General features: G+C 42.1%; 1 protein-coding gene across 2 annotated transcripts in view; it reads left to right on the top strand.

Annotated features, from left to right (window-relative positions):
• Nucleotides 1-1,731: 1,731 nt before the first annotated feature.
• The window catches only part of LOC139550798 (E3 ubiquitin-protein ligase COP1-like), a 33,786-nt gene continuing 11,183 nt past the window's right edge, over nucleotides 1,732-24,334 (top strand). Inside the window, exons 1-15 of one of the 2 annotated variants that reach the window (XM_071361959.1) lie at nucleotides 1,732-2,409; nucleotides 2,689-2,748; nucleotides 2,927-3,024; nucleotides 4,394-4,458; nucleotides 6,286-6,405; nucleotides 7,277-7,345; nucleotides 7,452-7,511; nucleotides 7,757-7,848; nucleotides 14,957-15,017; nucleotides 15,310-15,424; nucleotides 15,743-15,878; nucleotides 16,735-16,878; nucleotides 17,080-17,188; nucleotides 21,652-21,730; nucleotides 21,889-22,005. In XM_071361959.1, coding sequence (XP_071218060.1) covers nucleotides 2,057-2,409; nucleotides 2,689-2,748; nucleotides 2,927-3,024; nucleotides 4,394-4,458; nucleotides 6,286-6,405; nucleotides 7,277-7,345; nucleotides 7,452-7,511; nucleotides 7,757-7,848; nucleotides 14,957-15,017; nucleotides 15,310-15,424; nucleotides 15,743-15,878; nucleotides 16,735-16,878; nucleotides 17,080-17,188; nucleotides 21,652-21,730; nucleotides 21,889-22,005 — 1,678 coding nt within the window. In that variant the 5' untranslated portion in view covers nucleotides 1,732-2,056. Of the gene's footprint in view, nucleotides 2,410-2,688; nucleotides 2,749-2,926; nucleotides 3,025-4,393; nucleotides 4,459-6,285; nucleotides 6,406-7,276; nucleotides 7,346-7,451; nucleotides 7,512-7,756; nucleotides 7,849-14,956; nucleotides 15,018-15,309; nucleotides 15,425-15,742; nucleotides 15,879-16,734; nucleotides 16,879-17,079; nucleotides 17,189-21,648; nucleotides 21,731-21,888; nucleotides 22,006-24,334 lie in introns of both variants that reach the window. The other variant, XM_071361958.1, reaches the window with a different exon arrangement.

Genomic DNA, 24,334 nt, shown 5'->3' with positions numbered 1-24,334 from the left:
ATACAAAAAACATATCTGTCAATATCTATTCTTTGCAGATTTTTATAGTCTGAATTTTGGGGGAAATTATATATACATATACATACAGTACCCGTCAAAAGTTTGGACACACTCATTCAAGGGCTTTTCTCTATTTTTACTATTTTCTACATTGTAGAATAATGATGAAGACATCACAACTATGAAATAACACATGTGGAATCATGTAGTGATAAACAAATCAAAATAGATTTTAGATTCTTCAAAGTAGCCACCCTTTGCCTTGATGACACTCTTGGCATTCTCTCAACCAGCTTCACCTGGAATGCTTTTCCAACAGTCTTGAAGGAGTTCCCACACATGCTGAGCACTTGTTGGCTGCTTTTCCTTCACTCTGCGGTCCAACTCATCCAAAACAATCTCAACTTGGTTGATGTCGGTTGATTGTGGAGGCCAGGTCATCTGATACAGCATTCCATCACTCTACTTCTTGTTCAAATAGCCCTTACACTGCCTGGGGGTGTGTTGGGTCATCGTCCTGTTGAAAAACAAATGATAGTCCCACTAAGTGCAAACCAGATGTGATGGTGTATCGCTGCAGAATGCTGTGGTAGCCATGCTGGTTAAGTGTGCCTTGAATTCTAAATAAATCACTGACATTGTCACCAGCAAAGCACCCCCACACCATCACACCTCCTCCATGCTTCACGGTGGGAACCACAGATGCAGAGATCATCCTTTCATCGACTCTGTGTCTCATAAAGACATGGCGGTTGGAACCAAAAATCAGAAATTTGGACTCATCAGACCAAAGGACAGATTTCCACCGGTCTAAGTCCATTGCTTGTATTTCTTGGCCCAAGCAAGTCTCTTCTTATTATTGGTGTCCTTTAGTAGTGGCCTGATTCACGCAGTCTCCTCTGAACAGTTGATGTTGAGATGTGTCTGTTTCTTGAACTCTGTGAAGCATTTATTTGGGCTGCAATCTGAGGTGCAGTTAACTCTAATGAACTTATCTTTTGCAGCCGAGGTAACTCTCGGTCTTCCTTTCCTGTGGCGGTCCTCATGAGAGCCAGTTTGATCATAGCGCTTGATGGTTTTTGCGACTGCACTAGAAGAAACGTTTAAAGTTCTTGAAATGTTCCGGATAAACTGACCTTCATGTCTTAAAGTAATGATGGACTGTCATTTCTCTTTGCTGATTTGAGCTGTTCTTGCCATAATGTAGACTTGATCTTTTACCAAATAGGGCTATATTCTGTATACCACCCCTACCTTGTCACAACACAACTGATTGGCTCAAACGCTTTAAGAAGGAAAGAAATTCCACAAATTAACATTTAACAAGGCACACCTGTTAATTGAAATGCATTCCAGTTGACTACCTCATGAAGCTGGTTGAGAGAATGCCAAGAGTGCGCAAAGCTGTCATCAAGGCAAAGGATGGCTACTTTGAAGAATCTAAAATCAAAAATATATTTGGATTTGTTTAACAATTTGTTGGTGTTATGTCATAGTTTTGATGTCTTCACTATTCTACAATGTAGAAAATAGACAAAATAAAGAAAAACCCTTGAATTAGTAGATGTGTCCAAACTGTTGACTGGTACTGTATATAAAACAATCAGAATTCAAACTACTCTACAATATATATTATTTTCTACGTTTTGTTGCATCGACAATTGTATTGGTGTGGGTGCGTTCATTCAGTGCAGGCATAGGACTTAGTTACGACTCCGGTGCAGTAGGGGGGAGTAAATCATTTTTGCTAGTAATTTCGTTTGTGTAGGCGAGGATAGATTCGAGAGATTGGTTTCTAAATCCCTAAACGTAGACAGACTTTGCGCTGAATATTTTATAATTCTTGCAACTTTGTTATGATCGACTTGTTGACAAAAGCCTACAATTTCACCTAAAGAAGCAATCTAGCTAAAAGCAAGCTTTTATGAATTCGTACATTGTTGTTTTATCTTAGCTAGCGCATTGCCATTAGTTGGTAAGCTAACATTAGCTCAGCCCGGATGCGGTGAACTACAACAAGCTTTGGCCTTGGAAGAGTTGAGCATCGGGCTTGATTATGTCAAGCAACCGTCAACAGCAAACTGGCGGTGGAGCAGGTCCTGGGCCTGGAAGTAGCAGCAGTACCGGTGGCACTACCAATGCTAACGGTGCTACCAGCGTAACGTTAGGCGGCAACGATAGTGCGAATGTGAACAATTCTCCAAATGTTGTGCCCTCGCGGACTCTGGCAACAGCTGGCGAGGGGTTGCTTGTACCTGGAGTGGCTGTACAGTCTCCAAGAAGCTTAGCCCCACTAAGCAGATCCAGTTCATCCTCCTCTGGCACCAGCAGAAAACGTCCTCTCCACCAAGCACCTCTCTACAATGGTCTCTTGAATTCCTACGAAGATAAAAGCAACGATTTTGTGTGGTGAGTTTTCCTGAAAAATGCTACCTTAGCCTGCTAGCTAACTTACTTGGCTAACTTTTAGCTAACTACCGTAACTAGCTTGGTGACTAGGTGTTGTTAGTTACATATGTAGGAATAGCTAGATAGTTCAACTTGAGTGCATTCTTGTTTACAATGTCCATTTGACAGTTGGTTAGCTAGAGTTACGTAACGTTGTCATTTAACCAGACTCGCTGATGTTTCCATATCTGAACACTGTCAAAGTAAAGTTAATGTTGTTGCATTACATTTTCTTTTCAGCCCAATCTGTTTTGAAATGATTGAGGAGGCACATATGACAAAATGTGGACACAGTTTCTGGTAAGCAAACATGATTGCATTGGCAAGGATATAGTAACGTTACTTCCATCTAATTCCTATAGCACCGTTCCATATTAGCTACTGCTAATTCCTTTTGTATCGTCCACCAATGCACCATTCATTTTTTCCTATGCTGGTTTTCTTGAACTAACATACCCCATTCTATTTCTGGGTTCAGCTACAAGTGCATTCGCCAGAGTTTGGAGGACAGCAATAGGTGCCCAAAATGTAACTACATCATTGACAATGTGGATCAGCTCTATCCAAACTTTCTTGGTAGGTTTGTCTCTTAAAAAACAATTTCTTAGATGGGTGCATTACTTATGTGGTGTAGCAACAGTTGAAGTCGGAAGTTTACATACACTTAGGTTGGAGTCATTAAAAGTCGTTTATCAACCACTCCACAAATTTCTTGTTAACCAACCATAGTTTTGGCAAGTCGGTTAGGACATCTACTTTGTGCATGACACAAGTAATTTTTCCAACAATTGTTTACAGAAACATTATTTCACTTAATTCACTGTATCACAATTCCAGTGGGTCAGAAGTTTACATACACTAAGTTGACTGTGCCTTTAAACAGCTTGGAAAATTCCAGAAAATGATGTCATGGCTTTAGAAGCTTCTGATAGGCTGATTTACATAATTTGAGTCAATTGGAGGTGTACCTGTGGATGTATTTCAAGGCCTACCTTCAAACTCTGTGCCTCTTTGCTTGACATCATGGGAAAATCAAAAGAAATCAGCCAAGACCTCAGAAAATAAATTGTAGACCTTCACAAGTCTGGTTCATCCTTGGGAGCAATTTCCAAATGCCTGAAGGTACCACGTTCACCTGTACAAACAATAGTACGCAAGTATAAACACCATGGGACCACGCAGCCCGCATACCACTCAGGAAGGAGACATGTTCTGTCTCCTAGAGATGAACCTACTTTGGTGCAAATCAATCCCCAGAACAACAGCAAAGGACCTTGTGAAAATGCTGGAGAAAACGGGTACTAAATTACCTATATCCATAGTAAAACGAGTCCTATATCGACATAACCTGAAAGGCCGCTCAGCAAGGAAGAAGCCACTGCTCCAAAATCGCCATAAAAAGCCAGACTACGGTTTGCAACTACACATGGGGACAAAGATTGTACTTTTTGGAGAAATGTCCTCTGGTCTGATGAAACAAAATAGAACTGTTTGGCCATAATGACCATCGTTAGGCTACCCGAAATGTTTGACCCAACACAAACAATTTAAAGGCAATTCTACCAAATACTAATTGAGTTTATGTACACTTTTGACCCACTGGGAATGTGATGACAGAAATAAAAGCTGAAATAAATCATTCTCTCTACTATTATTCTGACATTTCACCTTCTTAAAATAAGGTGGTGATCCTAACTGACCTAAGACAGGGACTTTTTACTCTGATTAAATGTCAGGAATTGTGGAAATGTATTTGGCTAAGGTGTATGTAAACTTCTGACTTCAACTGTAGCTTCTCTACAGCCTTGTCACAGGTTTTGTCCCAAATGGCAACCTGTTCCCTATTTAGTGCAGTACTTTTATATGGGCCCTGGTAAAAAATAAAGTTTTGTTCCTTTCTAATAGTACTAATAGTAATACTAACTCTTGTTTTGATTTGATACAGTGAATGAACTTATTCTCAAACAAAAACAGAGATCAGATGAAAAACGCCTGAAGATGGACCATCCGGTAAGTGCTTCAGCAAATCAGGTCACACACACACACACACACTTGCAATGGAAACCAGACCTTGGTCAAATATTACAACATGAGAACATAATGCAGACAACAAAATACTGGTCTGGTTTTCAAAACACAGATTGAGCCTAGTCTTGGACTGAAATGCAAGCTCAATGGAGAATCTCCTTTGAAAAAGCTTCTTCGTCCCAGAGATGCAAACTCGTCTCTTTTCAGATATATTTGCCATTTTGATCTTAAAATAGGTCATCCAGGTGAATCATGTAGATCTGTAAAACAACATTTGGAGGGGTGTCTGACAAAAAGTGCGCATATCGAAATTAATGACTGAGCACAGAATGCATCCCTACGTGTTCTACAAATAGAATATCAGAGTTCAGTGTGCTGTCAGATATGTCATATCAGAATGAGTGCTTCATCCAATATCACGTGTGACAGCTGTGAGCAGCCAGCTGCATCCCCTAACCAGCCATTAGTCTACTCAGCTGCTTCTCGCCGTCTGTTCTTTCTGTGCATCTACATCCGTTTATTGTTATTTAGCTGTGATGCTGAGGTGTACAGACACCGATGGGGTTTCTGTTACAATAGTTTAATTATTGGGGCGGCACGCATTTACCTGTAAGAACCAGCAGGCCAGTCTGACTAGGCTTTGCTGAGGAAAAACATTGCAGCAGAAAGGAAGAGGCAAAGCGAGAGGGTTCACACGCCAAAATCTGTCAAAAATTAGCCCTGTGCGTTTCTATGGACTTATTTTGGACCTACGCTTGTCATTATATACACATCTCTGAGCACAGTGGCAGTAATACTTAAGTCTTTACATCACTGAAAACCGCAAGTTTCTAGCCCGAACCACTCAAAACTTATCCCCCATGTTACCGGAGCTACCATCTCCTCTTTCTACCGCAAATTGAGGCACATTTTATATAATTTTATAAATCATGTCGCGGGCCGTTTTAAACTACTTGAGGGACAGTTTTTGGTTTAATAACAAACTACCTTGTTTAGTCATATTACCTTGCTGGCTAGCTAGCGTACAACTTTGGCTATGCACAAATTTGGATGGGATGGCACAGGAAAAATGGAAAAGGGATAGATAACCTACTCAAAGAGATGCTTCAAAGGTAGGATGCATATGCCTACTCAATGTAATTCTAAGCTAAATCTGAATAACCAAATCTATTTTTCTGGTGTTCCTTAAATTCTGTTTGGTGCCTAACCTTTGGGAGGGGTGTGTGTGTGTGAGTGAGAAAAAGTGTGTGTGTGTGAGGGAGAGTGTAGGATGTGTATAAAGTGGTCTGAATAGTAGGTTAAAGATGGTTTCATATAGGCCTAGTGCAGGGTTTCCCAAACTCTGTCCTCTGGACCTCAAGGGATTCACATTGCCCAAGCAAAAACCAGCTGATTCAAATAATCAACTAATCATCAAGCTTTGATCATTTGAATCAACTGTAGTGTTAGGGCAAAAACCAAAACGTGCACCCCTTGGGGTCCCGAGGACCGATTTTGGGAAACGCTGGTCTAGTGTGTTTTCCCCTTACTGCCACATTGAAAATGCAGATCAGTATGCATTTCTATTCCTTACTACATTCCTCCTGCCCAATCATAGGTAGGCCTTTGGAAATTAGCGAATCAGCTGTTTTCTGCAGTAGCCTTTTCTATTATACAGTAAAAAAAATAAAAAAAAAAGGGTGTAGTCCAGGACTAGATGTTGTCTGTGTCCAGGAAACCGCTCTTAAAGGTAATAGTGAAGGAACTCAACAGTTAACTTAATTTACCAAAAGTATGTACACATTTCATTGTGTATTTCTCATGTTTTAGAATGGGTCAAGATGGCAAGTGTTCCAAGATGTCCTGGGCACAGACCAAGAGAACCTAGATCTTGCTAATGTCAACTTGATGCTGGGACTCCTTGTACAGAAAAAGAAACAGCTGGAAGCGGTATGTATATTTTGTGTAGGCAGTGCATATTTAACCAGTATAAAATGAATGGCGTCGGGCGGCTTTACGCTAACCGAATGTGAACTTGTATACTTTTACCTTAACCTCACTGAAGCTATACCACATTAACCGTAACAAACCCTTGTCAATCCCTATGCTGTTTTTTCTGCCAGTCAAATATACACTTTTGTTTATTCTTAACATAAAATTAATCCTATAAAGTAGGGATGGGCATTTAAAATATCAGTTATCAAATAATATCATGATATTTTTTCAGATATCTGGATAGTTGAAATACATGTGTGTTAAGGGAAAGTGTTTTTCAAAAACTTCCATGGAGACCTGCTCTTGCGACATGAGAGAGCCGGTGCCCTGTGCTCTGCTTGTTTCAGCAGAGGGGTGAGAGAGGAGCAGGGGCCGGTGTGTGTGACAGTCTATGTGTGTAGCACGGAGGGAGAGAGAGAAAGCAGCCAAACCAACTCACGCTAGTTAGACAAACATGTTGCTACCATAGGTTATCTATCATACCATCTGATAGTACCTATCTTGACTGCGTGAAATTGTTGTAAAGAAGCAAGGCTAATTGAGGCTATTATGCTGCGCTATTCAACCAATGTCTGCAACTCCATTCATATAAAACAATATCCTACCTGATGGTTGATCATTGTAGCCTGCTCCTTTTCATTTGTGTGTAGGCTACCTGTGCGTCTTTCACTCATAAAAATTGTCAAACTGTTTCATAAAAATTCAGAATGTAATGGTATATCTATGTAGGCTATGTAGCAATATCACATAGATAATTTAAAAGAAATGGGCTTTATAGTCATACCTTGATCGATCGACCTTTAACTCTGTCTGTTTATTCCCATAGGAATCACAAGCTGCTCAACGTCAGATCCTAATGGAATTCCTCAAAGAAGCAAGAAGAAATAAAAGAGAGGTGTACCCCATCTCTGTTTGGGATTGCATCTAAATATATTTCTATATTTAAGTACAGTATTAATCTGTGAGGAAATAACCATTTGTTATTGTGTTTTATCAATCAGCAACTGGAACAGTTGCAGAAGGAGCTAAACTTTTTGGAGGAGGATATCAAGCGTGTTGAGGTAAAATAATGTACATAGATAGCTATTTTAACATATCTGTACTCCTGAAATGAATTAGAATTCAGAGGTCTAGTTTCCTAGACACAGATTAAGGCTAGTTCTGGAGTAAAACGCGTCTCAGAAACCACCACAGAATTTGACAAATGTACTCCTCCACTGTGTTTTTTGGTTTTCATGTACAGTTATGCAGGTTAAGCCTGTCTGTTGATGAGTTTTTAAAGCGAAATAGATTGTACATTTTCTAGGAAATGAGTGGACTGTACTCGCCAGTGAGTGACATGGATCGTAACTTGGACAGCACTGTACCTAATTTCGAGGCTCCCTCACCTGCACCCAGGTAAAACAAAATGTCCTGTACTTCAATTATTCTTGTGAAAGGAACAAAGTAAATATCTGACTCAGAATATATTCATCTTTCTATGAATATCCTTTAAAAGGTGTGAAAGAGTTGAGGTTTGACAGGAGACAGATACAGTTGAAGTTGGAAGTTTACATACACCTTAGCCAAATACATTTAAACTCAGTTTTTCACAATTACTGACATTTAATCCAAGTAAAAATGCACTGTCTTAGGTCAGTTAGGATCACCACTTTATTTTAAGAATGTGAAATGTCAGAATAGTAGTAGAGAGAATATGTTATTTCAGCTTTTATTTCTTTCATCACATTACCAGTGGGTCAGAAGTTTACATACACTCAATTCGTATTTGGTAGCATTGCCTTTAAATTGTTTAACTTGGGTCAAACATTTTGGGGAGCCTTCCACAAGCTTCCCACAATAAGTTGGGTGAATTTTGCCCCATTCCTCCTGACAGAGCTGGTGTAACTGAGTCAGGTCTGTAGGCCTCCTTGCTCGCACACGCTCTTTCAGTTCTGCCCACACATTTTCTATGGGATTGAGGTCAGGGCTTTATGATGGCCACTCCAATACATTGACTTTGTCGTCCTTAAGCCATTTTGCACAACTTTGGAAGTATGCTTGGGGTCATTGTCCATTTGGAAGACCCATTTGTGACCAAGCTTTAACTTCCTGACTGATGTTTTGAGATGTTGCTTCAATATATCCACAATTTTCCTCCCTCATATTGCCATCTATTTTGTGAAGTGCACCAGTCCCTCCTGCAGCAAATCACCCCCACAACATGATGCTGCCACTCCCGTGCTTCACGGTTGGGATGGTGTTCTTTGGCTTGCAAGCCTCCCCCTTTTTCCTCCAAACATAACGATGGTCAGTATGGCCAAACAGTTCTATTTTGTTTCATCAGAGGAGAGGACATTTCTTCAAAAAGTACAATCTTTGTCCCCATGTGCAGTTTCAATCCGTAGTCTGGCTTTTTTATAGTGGTTTTGGAGCAGTGGCTTCTTGCTTGCTGAGCGGCCTTTCAGCTTATGTCGATATAGGACTCGTTTTACTGTGGATATAGATTATTTTGTACCTGTTTCCTCCAGCATCTTCACAAGGTCCTTTGCTGCTGTTCTGGGATTGATTTGCACTTTTCGCACCAAAGTACGTTCATCTCTAGGAGACAGAATGCATCTCCTTCCTGAGCGGTATGACGGCTGCGTGGTCCCATGGTGTTTATACTTGCATACTATTGTTTGTACAGATGAACGTGGTACCTTCAGGCATTTGGAAATTGCTCCTAAGGATGAACCAGACTTGTGGACGTCTACAATAATTTTTTTCTGAGGTCTTGGCTGATTTCTATTGATTTTCCCATGATGTCAAGCAAAGAGGCACAGCGTTTGAAGGTAGGCCTTGAAATACATCCACAGGTACACCTCCAATTGACTCAAATGATGTCAATTAGTCTATCAGAAGCTTCTAAACCCATGACATCATTTTCTGGACTTTTCCAAGCTGTTTAAAGGCACCGTCAACTTAGTGTATGTAAACTTCTGACCCACTGGAATTGTGATACAGTGAATTATAAGTGAAATAATCTGTCTGTGAACAATTGTTGTAAAAGTTACTTGTGTCATGCACAAAGTAGATGTCCTAAACAACTTGCCAAAACTATAGTTAGTTAACAAGACATTTGTGGAGTGGTTGAAAAACGAGTTTTAATGACTGAAACCTAAGTGTATGTAAACTTCCGACTTCAACTTTATATATTCATAGTACCAGTCAAGAGTTTGGACACACCTACTCATTCAAAGGTTTTCCTTTATTTTACCAGTTTTCTACATTGTAGAATAATGGTGAATACATCAACTATGAAATAACACATATAGAATCATATAGTAACCCAAAAAGTGTTAAATCAAAATATATTTTTAGATTCTTCAAAGTAGCCACCCTTTTCCTTGATGACAGCTTTGCACACTCTTGGTATTCTCTCAACCAGCTTGACCTGGAATTATTTTCCAACAGTCTTGAAGGAGTTCCCACGTATGCTGAGCACTTGGCTTGTTTTTCCTTCACTCTACCATCCAACTCATCCAAAACCATCTCAATTGGTTGAGGTCAGGTGATTGTGGAGGCCAGATCATCTGATGCAGCATTCCATCACTCTCCTTGGTCAAATATCCCTTACACAGCCTGGAGGTGTGTTGGGTCATTGTCTTGTTGAAAAACAAATGATAGTCCCACTAGGCGTAAACCAGATGGGATTGCATATCGCTGCAGAATGCTATGGTAGCCATGCTGGTAAAGTGTGCCTTGAATTCTAAATAAATCACAGACAGTGTCACCAGCAAAGCACCCCCACACCATTACACCTCCTCCATGCTTCACGGTGGGAATCACACATGTTGAGATTTTGCACCAAAAATGTAATTCAGACAGATTTCCATCGATTTAATGTCCATTGCTCTTGTTTCTTGGCCCAAGTATTGCTTGTGTTTCTTGGCCCAAGCTCTTCTTATTGGTGTCCTTTTGTAGTGTTTTCTTTGCAGCAATTCGACCATGATGGCCTTATTCATGCAGTCGCCTCTGAACAGTTGATGTTTAGATGTATGTCTGTTACTTGAACTCTGTGAGGCATTTATTTGGGCTGCAATTTCTGAGGCTGGTAACTCTAATGGACTTATCCTCTGCAGCAGAGGTAACTGTGGGTCTTTCTTTCATGAGAGTCAGTTTCATCATAGAGGTTGATGGCTTTTCAAATCAAAAATCAAATATAACTTTGTCACATGCGCCGAAAACTATAACGTGTAGACTTTACCATGAAATGCTTACTTACAAGCCCTTAACCAACAGTGCAGTTCAAGAAGAGTAAAACAAATATTTACCAAGTAGTCTAAAATAAAAGTAATAATAAAAACGAACACAATAAGAATAACAATAAGGCAATATACAGGGGGCACCGGTACTTAGTCAGTGTGCAGGGGTACAGGTTAGTTGAGGTAATTTGTACATGGAGGTGAAGCGACTATGCATAGATAATAAACAGCGAGTAGCAGCAGTGTACAAAAGTGAGGGGAGATCAATGTAAATTGTCCGGTGGCGATTTTATTAATTGTTCAGCGGTCTTTAAGCTTTTGAGGAGCCTTTTTTGGTCCTAGAGTTGGCGCTCCGGTACCGCTTGCCATGCTGTAGCAGAGAAAACATTCTACAACTTGGGTGACTGGAGTCTCTGACAACTTTATGGGCTTTCCTCTGACTCTGCCTATTATAAAGGTCCTGGATGACAGGAAGCTTGGCCCCAGTGATGTACTGGGCCATTCGCACTACCCTCTGTAGCGCCGTGATGCAACCGGTCAGAATGCTCTCGATGGTGCAGCTGTAGAACCTTTAGAGGATCTGGGGACCCATGCCAAATCTTTTCAGTCTCCTGAGGGGGAAAATGTTTTGTTGTACCCTTTTCACAACTGTCTTGGTATGTTTGGACCATGATAGTTTGTTGGTGATGTGGACACCAAGGATCTTAACTCTCGACTGCAATTTGCAACTGCACTTGAAGAAACTTCCAAAGTTCGGATTGACTGACTTTGTCTTAAAGTAATGATGGATTATCGTTTCTCTTTGCTGATTTGAGCTGTTTTTGCCATAATATGGACTTGGTATTTTACCAAATAGAGCTATCTTCTGTATACCACCCCTACCATGTCACCACTGATTGGCTCAAAAGCATTAAGAAGGATAGAAATTCCACAAATTAACTTTTAACAAGGCACACCTGTTCATTTAAATGCATTCCAAGTGACTAACTCATGATGCTGGTTGAGAGAATGCCAACAGTGTGCAAAGCTGTATTCAAAGCAAAGGGTGGCTACTCTAAGGAATCTTAAGTTGTTTGCCACTGCTAGCGGCCTTTACCTTTTGCACAGACACCCAGACACTTTTAGCCTGGATAATACTTGCCAGTATCGGACTGTTTTCTCCACTTTCTCCGCTTCCTGCCGTAAGCGCTGGACCATTACCCCTGATCATCACAGCCAGCTAGCTGCCACTGAGTGGCCCAGCCCCGATGCTAGCTTTGAGCCAGGCCCACCTCACGGCATGTTAACAACAGAAGCCTCCTCCCTAAGTTTGTTTTACTCACTGCTTTAGCACACTCCGCCAACCCTGATGTCCTTGCCGTGTCTGAATCCTGGCTTAGGAAGGCCACCAACAGATTTCCATCCCCAACTACAACATTTTCTGTCAAGGTAGAACTGCGAAAGGGGGAGGAGTTGCAATCTACTGCAGAGTGAGCCTGCAAATTTCTGTCATACTTTCCAGGTCTATGCCCAAACAGTTCGAGCTTCTAATTTTAAAAATGAATCTCTCCAGAAATAAGTATCTCACTGTTGCCGCCTGTTATAGACCCCTCCTCAGCTCCCAGCTGTGCCCTGGACACCATATGTGAATTGATTGCCCCCCATCTATCTTCAGAGTTTGTTCTGTTAGGTGACCTAAACTGGGATATGCTTAACACGTCGGCCGTCCTACAATCTAAGCTAGATGCCCTCAATCTCACACACATTATCAAGGAACCCACCAGGTACAACTCTAAATCCGTAAACATGGGCACCCTCATAGATATTATCCTGACCAACTTGCCCTCCAAATACACCTCTGCTGTTTTCAATCAGGATCTCAGCGATCACTGCCTCATTGCCTGCATCCACTATGGATCCGTGGTCAAGTGGCCACCCCTCATCACTGTCAAACTCTCCCTAAAACACTTCTGCGAGCAGGCCTTTCTAATTGACCTGGCCCGGGTATCCTGGAAGGATATTGACCTCATCCCGTCGGTAGAGGATGCCTGGTCGTTCTTTAAAAGTAATTTCCGCACCGTCTTAAATAAGCGTGCCCCTTTCAAAAAAAATAGAACTAAGAACAAATATAGCCCTTGGTTCACTCCAGACCTGACTGCCCTCGACCAGCACAAAAACATCCTGTGGCGGACTGCATTAGCATCGAATAGTCCCTGCGATATGCAACTTTTCAGGGAAGTCAGGAACCAATACACGTAGTCAGTCAGGAAGCAAAGGCTAGCTTTTTCAAACAGAAATTTGCATCCTGTAGCTCTAACTCCAAAAAGTTTTGGAACACTGTAAAGTCCATGGAGAATAAGAGCACCTCTTCCCAGCTGCCCACTGCACTGAGGCTAGGAAACACTGTCACCACCGATAAATCTACGATAATCGAGAAATTCAATAAGCAATTCTCTACGGCTGGCCATGCTTTCCTCCTGGTTACCCAAACCTGGACCGGCACAAATCAGCTGGGCTAGACAATCTGGACCCTCTCTTTCTAAAATTTTCCGCCGCCATTGTTGCAACCCCTATTACCAGTCTCAGCCACGCTCAAAGGTATTAAACAATATCATAACCGCCATTGATGAGAGACAGTACTGTGCAGCCGTCTTCATCAACCTGGCCAAGGCATTCGACTCTGTCAATCACAGTATTCTTATCAGCAGACTCAACAGCCTTGGTTTCTCAAATGACTGACTCGCCTGGATCACCACCTACTTCTCAGCTAGAGTTCAGTGTGTCAAATCGGAGGGCCTGTTGTCCGGACCTCTGGCAGTCTCTATGGGGGTACCACAGGGTTCAATTCTCGGGCCGACTCTTTTCTCTGTATATATCAACGATGTCGCTCTTGCTGCGGGTGATTCCCTGATCCACCTCTACGCAGACGACACCATTCTGTATACATCTGCCCTTTCTTTGGACACTGTGTTAACAAACCTCCAAACGAGCTTCAATGCCATACAACACTCTTTCCGTGGCCTCCAACTGCTCTTAAACGCTAGTAAAACTAAATGCATGCTTTTCAACCGATCGCTGCCCGCACTCGCCCGCCCGACTAGCATCACTACTCTGGACGGTTCTGACTTAGAATATGTGAACTACAAATACCTAGGTGTCTGGCTAGACTGTAAACTCTCCTTCCAGACTCACATTAAACATCTCCAATCCAAAATTAAATCTATAATCGTCTTCCTATTTTGCAACAAAGCCTCCTTCACTCACACCGCCAAACATACCCTCGTAAAACTGACAATCCTCCGATCCTTGACTTCGGCGATGACATTTACAAAATAGCCTCCAACACTCTACTCAGCAAACTGGATGCAGTCTATCACAGTGCCATCCGTTTTGTCACCAAAGCCCCATACACCACCCACCACTGCAACCTGTATGCTCTCGTCGCCAGACCCACTGGCTCCAGGACATCTGTAAGGCAGAGCTTTACCTAGCAAAGACTTATCTCAGCTCACTGGTCACGATAACAACACCCACCTGTAGCACGTGCTCCAGCAGGTATATCTCACTGGTCATCCCCAATGCCAACACTTCCTTTGGCCACCTTTCCTTCCAGTTCTCTGCTGCCAATGACTGGAACGAATTGCAAAAATCACTGAAGTTGGAGACTCATATCTCCCTTACTAACTTTAAACATCAGCTATCTGAGCAGCTAACCGATCGCTGCAGCTGTACACAGCCCATCTGTAAATAGCACACCCATCCAATCTACCGATGTCATCCCCATATTGTTTTTATTTACTTTTTGCTCTTTTGCACACCAGTATTTCTACTTGCACATCATCATCTGCACATCTATCACTCCAGTGTTCATTTGCTAAATTGTAATTACTTCGCTACTCTGGCCTATTTATTGCCTTACCACCTCACGCCATTTGCACACACTGTATATAGACTTTTTTTCTATTGTGTTATTGACTGTACGTTTGTTTTCCATGTGTAACTCTGTGTTTGTCGCACTGCTTTGCTTTATCTTGGCCAGGTCGCAGTTGTAAATGAGAACTTGTTCTCAACTGGCCTACCTCGTTAAATAAAGATGGAAAAAAATATATATATTAAAAAATAAAAAATATTTTTGGTTACCACATGATTCCATATGTGTTATTTCAGACTTTTGATGTCTTCACTATTATTCTACAATGTAGAAAATAGTAAAAATAAAGAAAAGCCCTGGAATGAGTAGGTGTGTCCAGTTTTGACTGGTACTGTATATATACTTACGGTAACAAGTCTTGTCTTTGCAGTAGTCTTATAGATTCTACAGAGTATGTCAGTCAACCTCCAGGTTTTGGTGGAACTTCACAGGTAAGTCTGACCCACTGTAATTTTCTGAGAGGCATACGCTGCATCCCAATTCTCCACCCTTCTAGTCATCATGGATTTAAATGCATAGGATTGGTGTAAGCATTGGCTGGGGTGAGTTTTCACCATTGTTAAATCCATGCGACAAAGTGTGCAAGTTTACACTGGAGAAGGGTGGAAAATCGGAACGCAGCCATAGAGAACCATTGATTTTGTTTTTTCAGGTTCAGGATTTGCAAATGTATGTGTTTAGTGTCTCATGTTTGTGATTTCAAGTCTTATATTTCACCGTCAGGGAAAGAGACAAACATGGTACAACAGCACTCTGGCTTCTCGGAGAAAGAGGCTCACAGCACACTTTGAAGATCTGGAGCAATGCTACTTCTCTGACCGGATGACGCGGATAACAGGTAACCTCTAGGTTTCAGTAGAATTTGGATTATACAGCGCTACTTAAAAGGCTTCTCTGGAATGAGGTCCATATCTGGGTGAAGTCATGGGTGAAGTCATGTCATGTATTCCAAAAGAAGAATGTTGACAGCATCTCCCACAAATGACCACAACAAGCCACAACAACTTTTAGTTGACTAAACTACATTATCTTGCAGAACATAATTTAGGCTTGAAGTTCCTGCCAAGACATGAGGACAAATCCCATAATAAACAACTAAAACATTATTAATTTTCTAAGTGTGTTCTGGATTCAAAATTTGTTTGTCTTGTTTTAGATGACACCAGGAACTTAAATCAACTGGATGATTTCATGGAGTGTCTCTCAAAGTTCACACGCTTCAACTCTGTGCGGCCGTTGGCGACCCTGTCTTATGCTAGTGATCTCTACAATGGCTCCAGTATTGTCTCTAGGTAATTTCAACTGTCAAACACAACACCTTTTGATGGCTTAGCTTATTAGTTACTGTCATAGGGCCAGTTTCCCAGACCTTGACTAAGCCTAGTCCTGGAATAAATCAAATCAAATGTTATTTGTCACATGCGCTGAATTCAACAGGTGTAGACCTTAGTGATTACTTACAAGCCCTAACCAACAATGCAGTAAAAAAAATTTTTTTTTTAAAAAATGAATAAGAAGTAAAAGTAACAAATAATTAAAAAGCAGCAGTAAAATAACAATAGCGAGACTATATACAGGGGGTACTGGTATAGAGTCAATGGGCGCGGACACCGGTTAGTCGGGGTAATATGTACATGTAGATAAAGTTATTAAAATGACTATGCATAGATAATAACAGAGTAGCAGCAGGTTAGATTCTCCCTTGAGCTTTCTTTTTCGTCTAGGTTTAATTAAGGTCAGAGAACCTGGCCCATTGAGTCCACCAGCTTTCTGATTCTACTCGTTAGATTTAGCTCCATCCTAATGGTTAGTATGTACTTTGACCTGCGGAGGGTGCTCTTGTATCACAATACATCTTCTATTTGCCACTGGAGTGTAGCAGAAGGTACTGTAATGTCGTTTGCTGCCTCTATCTCTATGGAAAAATTGCAATCTAATGGGAGACATGGTGTTTTCCCAGTTGGCGCCCCATTCCCTATATAGTCCAGGTCAAAAGTAGTGCACTGAACTATATAGGGAATAGGCTACCATGCTTTACAAATCATGAAGTATTGCTTTATTGCACCTACATTTGCCATTGTGTTACTCGTTTGATGTGACGTCTTATTGGCTATTGAGCTTGATGTTTTGCTCTCTCTGTCTCTGCAGTATTGAATTTGACCGTGATGGCGATTACTTTGCCATCGCCGGCGTCACCAAGAAAATCAAGGTGTTTGAATATGGTACTGTGATCCAGGATGCTGTGGACATTCATTACCCTGTCAATGAAATGACGTGCAACTCCAAAATCAGGTGCCCTTTAACCCCATTTTATCGTTGAGAATTACCAACTCTGTATTATAATAGAAACTATACACTTAACAATTTGGGGTTTGTTTTAAAAGCTGGCATAGATTTCCGTATGTTTTCTATATCTAGCATATTCATTAATCCTCCTAGAAACATGGAAGAACAGTTCTCGGCTCTTACATCCCCATGCATTTTGTATTTCAGCTGTATCAGCTGGAGCAGCTACCACAAGAATCTGTTGGCTAGCAGTGACTACGAGGGAACAGTCATCCTGTGGGATGGTTTCACTGGCCAAAGGTCAAAGGTCTATCAGGTATGCACCAGGGGCCTCCTTTATAACCACATTTCTGTAGAGCTGTGGGCAGAATGTTTTGATATTTCGCAGTGACTTTTTCAAACTAAACATGCATGCTGCCTATAGCAAGTGCCTATCCCCGCATCCTGCAAGATTGACTGTATATTGGAAACAATTTAAAAGTATGCTTCAGCCCACACTTCTATTCAAAGGATAAGTTGTTGTTCAATATTTTGTTTAACAATAGATTATTGTGTTTCTATCGGACAGTCACACTGTAGTCTCCCCATACTGTCAAGTATTTTAAATAAGCTACCGGTCTATTTCCTGTGTTGGCAGAATGTTACATTTTTTGCTGTAATTTATGCTGTATCTGGCAAAGGATTGTCCGTTTCTGAAAGAGACAATGATGGCAAATTGTTGTGGACCTGTCAGCAGAGCGTTTGAATTCAACAATGTCGTCGAAAATCTCATTCCAAAATCATCTGCATTAATATGGATTTTGTCCCCCCTTTACTGCTATGACAGCCTCCACTCTTCTGGGAAGGTTTTCTGCTAGAATGTGGAACATTGCTGCAGGGACTTGCTTACATTCAGCCATGAGCATTAGTGTGGTCGGGCACTAAATTTGTGCAATTAGGCCTGGCTCGCAGTCGGTTTTCTAATTCATCCCAAAGGAGTTCGATGTGTTTGAGGTCAGGGCTCTATGCAGGCTAGTCAAGTTCTTCCACACCGATCTCAACAAACCATTTCTCTATGGACCTCGCTTTGTGCACGAGGGTAATGCAATGTTATGCTGAAAGGGTCTTCCCGAACGTGTTGCTACAAAGTTGGAAGCACAGAATCGTCTAGAATGTCATTGTATGCTGTAGCGTTAAGATTTCCCTTCACTGGAACTAAGGGGCCTAGCCCGAACCATGAAAAACAGCCCCAGACCATTGTTCGTCCTCCACCAAATTTTACAGCTGGCTCTATGCATTTGAGTAGGTAGCGTTCTCCTGGCATCCGCCAAACCCAGATTCATCCGTCGGAATGCCAGATGGTGAGTGTGATTCATCACTCCAGAGAACACGTTTCCATTGCTCCAGAGTCCAATGGTGGCGAGCTTTACACCACTCCGGCCGACGTTTGGCATTGGGCATGGTGATCTTAGGCCTGTGCGCGGCTGCTCGGCCATGGAAACCCATTTCATGAAGCTCCCGACGAACATTGCTGACGTTGCTTCCAGAGGCAGTAAGGTTGTGTGAGCCTACCACTTCGCTGTTGTTGCTCCTAGACGTTTCCACTTCACAATAACAGCGCTTACAGTTGACCGGGGCAGCTCTTGCAGGGCAGAAATGTAACATTTTGGCATCCTATGACAGTATCATGTTGATAGTCACTGAGTTCTTCAGGAAGCCATTCTACTGCCAATGTTCGTCGATGGAGATTGCATGGCTGTGTGCTCGATTTTATACACCTGTCGGCAACGGGTGGGGCTTTGAAGTTTTGTTTTGGCATGGAATGCCAAAAAAAACAAATTGAAATTACTGTAGGCTACACACAGTAATAGTATCCATGCTATAAACCGCACTGCCTAGGGGATTACATACAGCAAAACTTGAAAATATACTGAACAAAAATATAAATGCTACATGCGGAGTTATTTTTTATAAGGAAATCAGTCAATTGGAATAAATTAATTTGGCACTAATTTATGGATTTCATAAGTGATGGGCAGGGACACAGCCATGGTGCCAGGCCCAGCCAGTCAGAATGAGTTTTTCCCCGATAAAGGGCTTTATTACAGACAGAAATACTCCTAGGTTTCATCAGCTGTTCAGGTGGACGGTTCTCAGACATTCCTGCTAGTGAAGAAGCCGGATGTGGAGTTGATGAGCTGGCGTGGTTACACGTGGTCTGTGTTGTGAGGCCGGTTGGACATACTGCCAAATTCTCTAAAACAGCGTTAGACGATCTTGCTTCTGTTGCCTGTTTGAGTGTTTAATAGCCTACTGGTTCTGTGAGCACCAAGCCTCATGCAACGACAAAATGTTGGAGAAAGCAATTTCACAGATTCAGCTGTTTTTTTTATCTTTGCTATGCTGTGATAAAGGCATTACAATTTATTTTCAGTTAGGACAGACTGGTATTACTTAAGTTATTTAGTGTTGTTTACACTGTTCCAAACAGGCAGAAAAATGATATTGTAATCTAACTGCACCTGTTTGTCACACATAATATACACGCAGCTCTCGTTCCTATACCCTCCTTTTTCTTGATCTCCATCTTGTTATTGCAATTATTATTATGATCATTATAATGATAAGTAATGTTGTTATCATTAGTAGGTTTTGTATAGTAGCCTTGTATAACCATCAAGCTGTAGGCCTCAGAGCGCGCCCTGTTTAGTCTTAATACCGTAACTTACTTAGGCCTATATTTCAATACTTATATAGGCTACTGTATCAAATCTTTTATTAATTCATTTCATCACACAGCATACGAGACATTCATGCTTTGAAATGCAATCAAGCAAAATTAGCCTAAACAATAAATACACCTCAATTCACGAATGCATGCAACAGTTGTTAGTGTGCTGTAATAAAGGTTTTATCTTTTTTTTTTTTACAGACTCTATGTTTACACTGTTCTAAATAGTCCGAAAAAGTGATATTATCTAACAGCAACTGTTTGGCACACACAATACTCACGCAACGCTTGCTCCTCCTATACCCTACTAGTTTCTTGATCTCCAGTAGTTTCCACAACTAAGAAAAATGTCTTCCACAGATCTGACTTCCCCTTTCCCTCCTGAGCAACCAGTAAACATTTGCCAGTTTCGAGTTTCAGTCTTCCTCATCAATTTCGGGGAATAGGGACATTTTTTTCCGATAACTGAACTTTTTAGTCAGAAACAATTAAACTAAACGTCTGAAATTGTTGCAGCTTCAGCACAGACAGCACAATAAACACTTGCTATGGTGCCTTTTCGCTGCAGTAGAGAGGAGAGTGAGCGTGCGCCAGTCACACTGTCATTTTTTTAAACACCGTGACCCATCGGGCTCTTGAGTCATTTGTGTGCTTAAAGCATCAGACAAGCTCAGTGCTTGTAGTTGTCAAACAATACCTGCAGGAATGTACACCAGAGCTGTTGCCAGAGAATTGAATGTTAATTTACCAAAAGCCGCCGCCAACGTAGTTTTAGATAATTTTGCAGTACATCCAACCGGCCTCACAACTGCAGACCACGTGTATCCACGCCAGCCCAGGAACTCCACATCCGGCTTCTTCAGCTGTGGGATCGTCTGAGGGGGTGCGGAAGCATATTTCTCTATGTAATAAATCCCTTTGTGGGGAAAAACTCGTGCCGATTGGCACGGCCCGGCTTCCCAGTGGGTGGGCCTATGCTGTGTGTACCATGTTGATGGCGCCTTTGCCCAGTCATGTGAAATCCGTAGATTCGGTCCTAATTCATTTATTTAAATTGACTGATTTCCATATATGAACTGTAACTCAGTCAAATCTTTGAAATTGTTGCATGTTGTGTTTTATATTTTTGTTCAGTATAGATTCCTGTGTGTAATTATTTTAGATTCCAGAAATAAAACGCACACAGTTTTCGGTCTTCTCACTAATGACAAATGGCTGCATCATATTTTGTTTTTATGGTTTTTATTTAATTTAAACTTTTATATGTAACTAGGCAAGTTGGTTAAGAACAAATTTCTTATTTACAATGATGGCCTACTCCGGCCAAACCTGGTCGACGCTAGGCCAATTGTGCGCCACGCCCTATGGGACTCCCAATCACGGCCCGGATGTGATACAGCCTGGATTCGAACCAGGGACTGTAGTGACGCCTCTTGCACTGAGATGCAGTGCCTTAGACCGCTGCGCCACTCGGGAGCCCATGAATAAGCATGTCATATTCCTCACTTGCACAAAATACTTAGCCCTAATTGCCTGCTTGCCATAAAATTCTTGAACCACTAGAAGATGTGCGTACGCATGGTCTAATCTTTGCGTGGAGGAAAGGCCATTCTCCCGTCAAGTTTTTATAAATGTCAACTATTGTGGGAACTGGCACACACACATTTTGGTGTATATTTTGTACGTATGCATGGTTTATAAATGTTTCCCCTGACACACTCATTTCCCGAGGTTCCCCACTTTCAAATACCACTGCTCCAATACAATGGAACAGACCACAGCTGTGGATATTGTTGCTGCTAATGCCCCCTATACCCAGAAGCTTTTACCTTTTGTTTGGTTGTTTAGACACTACAGTATATCCATTACTAAATGGAAACGTCCACTTTGCAGATGTATTAAATACATATTTCATGCACTCTGTCTTGAAAGGAAACCATTGCTAAAATATACACTGTTCTCCTGGGCTAGTGAGATTCTTTGGGGGTAGAATGCTCTGTAGATTTGAAATCTCTTCCGTTATAGAAGTCAGTTATGTTTGTTTCACACCTGTGATGTTCCTTCAGGAGCATGAGAAAAGGTGTTGGAGTGTCGATTTCAACCTCATGGATCCCAAGCTTCTAGCCTCTGGTTCTGATGATGCAAAAGGTAATGTTGAAACAATGCAATCGTTTGTTTGCACTTCTCCCTGTGTCCTAATAAACAAGATGCCTGCTGGATTTAAAGTGAACATAGTGCTAGTTTCAACATCTTTGTTGTTTTGTTATTGATCTAGGATTGCATATGGTTTTTATTTTATCTTTCAGTGAAGTTATGGTCTACCAACCTTGACAATTCAGTCGCCAGCATCGAGGCCAAAGCAAATGTGTGCTGTGTAAAGTTCAGTCCAACGTCGAGGTATCATCTTGCTTTTGGTTGTGCAGGTAGGTTCATCTGTGACGCTACAATGCTTTCGGAAAGTATTCAGACCCCTTGACTATTTCCACATTTTGTTAGTCTTATTCTAAAATGGATTAAATAAAATAAATCCTCATCAATCTACACACAATACCCCATAATGACAAAGTGGTAACAGCTTTTTAGAAATGTTTCCACATTTAGTAAAAATAAAAAGCAGAAATACCTTATTTACATAAGTATTCAGACCCTTTGCTATGAGAATAGAAATTGAGCTCAGCTGCATCCTGTTTCCATTGATTATACAACTTGACTGGAGTCCACCTGTGATAAATTAAATTGATTGGACATGATTTGGAAAGTGGCACACCTGTTTATATAAAGGTCCCACAGTTGACAGTGCATGTCAGAGCAAAAACCAAGCCATGAGGTGGAAGGAATTGTCCGTAGAACTCCGAGACAGGATTGTGTCGAGGTACAGATCTGGGGAAGGGTACCAAAACATTTCTGCAGCATTGAAGGTCCCCAAGAACACAATAGCCTCCATCATTCTTAAATGGAAGAAGTTGTATTTAATTATCTTTTTCTCCCCAATTTTGTGATATCCAATTGGTAGTTACTCGGGAGAGGCAAAGGTCGACAGCCGTGCATCCTCCGAAACACGACCCTGCCAGGCCGCACGGCTTATTGACACACTGCTTGCTTAACCCGGAAGCAAGCCGCATCAATGTGTCAGAGGAAACACCATCCAACTGGTGACCTAAGTCAGTGTGCATGTGCCCGGCCCGCCACAAGGAGTCGCAAAAGCGCGATGAGACAAGGACATCCCGGCCGGCCAAATCCTCCTCAAACCCGGATGATGCTGGGTCAATTGTGCGCTGCCTTATGGGTCTCCCAGTCGCAGCTGGCTGAGACAGCCCGTGATCGATCAAGTGCCTTAGACCGCCGCGTCACTCGGGAGGCCCTAAATGGTTGAGGTTTTGGACTTCCTAGATCAGACAACCCGGCCAAACTGAGCAATCGGGTGAGAAAGGCCTTGGTCAGGGAGGTGACCAACAACACGATGGTCACTCTGACAGAGCTCCAGTGGTTAGTGTTGGGCCAGTAACCGAAAAGTTGCTGGTTTGACTCCCGAGTTGTTCTGCCTCTGAGCAAGGCAGTTAACCCACTGTTCCCGGGTGCCGAAGACGTGGGTGTCGATTATGGCAGACCTCTGCACCTCTCTGATTCAGAGGGGTTGGGTTAAATGTGGAAGACACATTTCAGTTGAATGCATTCAAATCAAATTTATTTATATAGCCCTTTGTACATCAGCTAATATCTCAAAGTGCTGTACAGAAACCCAGCCTAAAACCCCAAACAGCAAGCAATGCAGGTGTAGAAGCACGGTGGCTAGGAAAAACTCCCTAGAAAGGCCAAAACCTAGGAAGAAACCTAGAGAGGAACCAGGCTATGAGGGGTGGACAGTCCTCTTCTGGCTGTGCCGGGTGGAGATTATAACAGAACATGGCCAAGATGTTCAAATGTTCATAAATGACCAGCATGGTCAAATAATAATAATCACAGTAGTTATCGAGGGTGTAGCAAGTCAGCACCTCAGGAGTAAATGTCAGTTGGCTTTTCATAGCCGATCATTAAGAGTATCTCTACCGCTCCTGCGGTCTCTAGAGAGTTGAAAACAGCAGGTCTGGGACAGGTAGCACATCCGGTGGACAGGTCAGGGTTCCATAACCGCAGGCAGAACAGTTGAAACTGGAACAGCAGCAAGGCCAGGTGGACTGGGGACAGCAAGGAGTCATCATGCCAGGTAGTCCTGACGCATGGTCCTATGGCTCAGGTCCTCCGAGAGAGAGAAAGAAAGAGAGAAGGAGAGAATTAGAGAGAGCATACTTAAATTCACACAGGACACCGGATAAGACAGGAGAAGTACTCCAGATATAACAAACTGACCCTAGCCCCCCGACACATAAACTACTGCAGCATAAATACTGGAGGCTGAGACAGGAGGGGTCAGAAGACACTGTGGCCCCATCCGATGATACCCCTGGACAGGGCCAAACAGGAAGGATATAACCCCACCCACTTTGCCAAAGCACAGCCCCCACACCACTAGAGGGATATCTTCAACCACCAACTTACAATCCTGAGACAAGGCCGAGTATAGCCCACAAAGATCTCCGCCACGGCACTAACCAAGGGGGGGTGCCAACCCAGAATGCATTCAGTTGTACAACTGACTAGGTATCCCCCTTTCCTCTGTGGAGATGGGAGAACCTGCCAGAAGGACAACCATCTCTGCAACACTCCACCAATCAGGCCTTTATGATAGACTGGCCAGATGGAAGCCAATCCTCA

This window comes from Salvelinus alpinus, chromosome 23, assembly GCF_045679555.1.
Source record: "Salvelinus alpinus chromosome 23, SLU_Salpinus.1, whole genome shotgun sequence".
Lineage (NCBI taxonomy): Eukaryota > Metazoa > Chordata > Actinopteri > Salmoniformes > Salmonidae > Salvelinus > Salvelinus alpinus.
The sequence above is the reverse complement of the archived record's forward strand: the minus strand, read 5'-3'. Positions and strand labels throughout refer to the sequence as shown.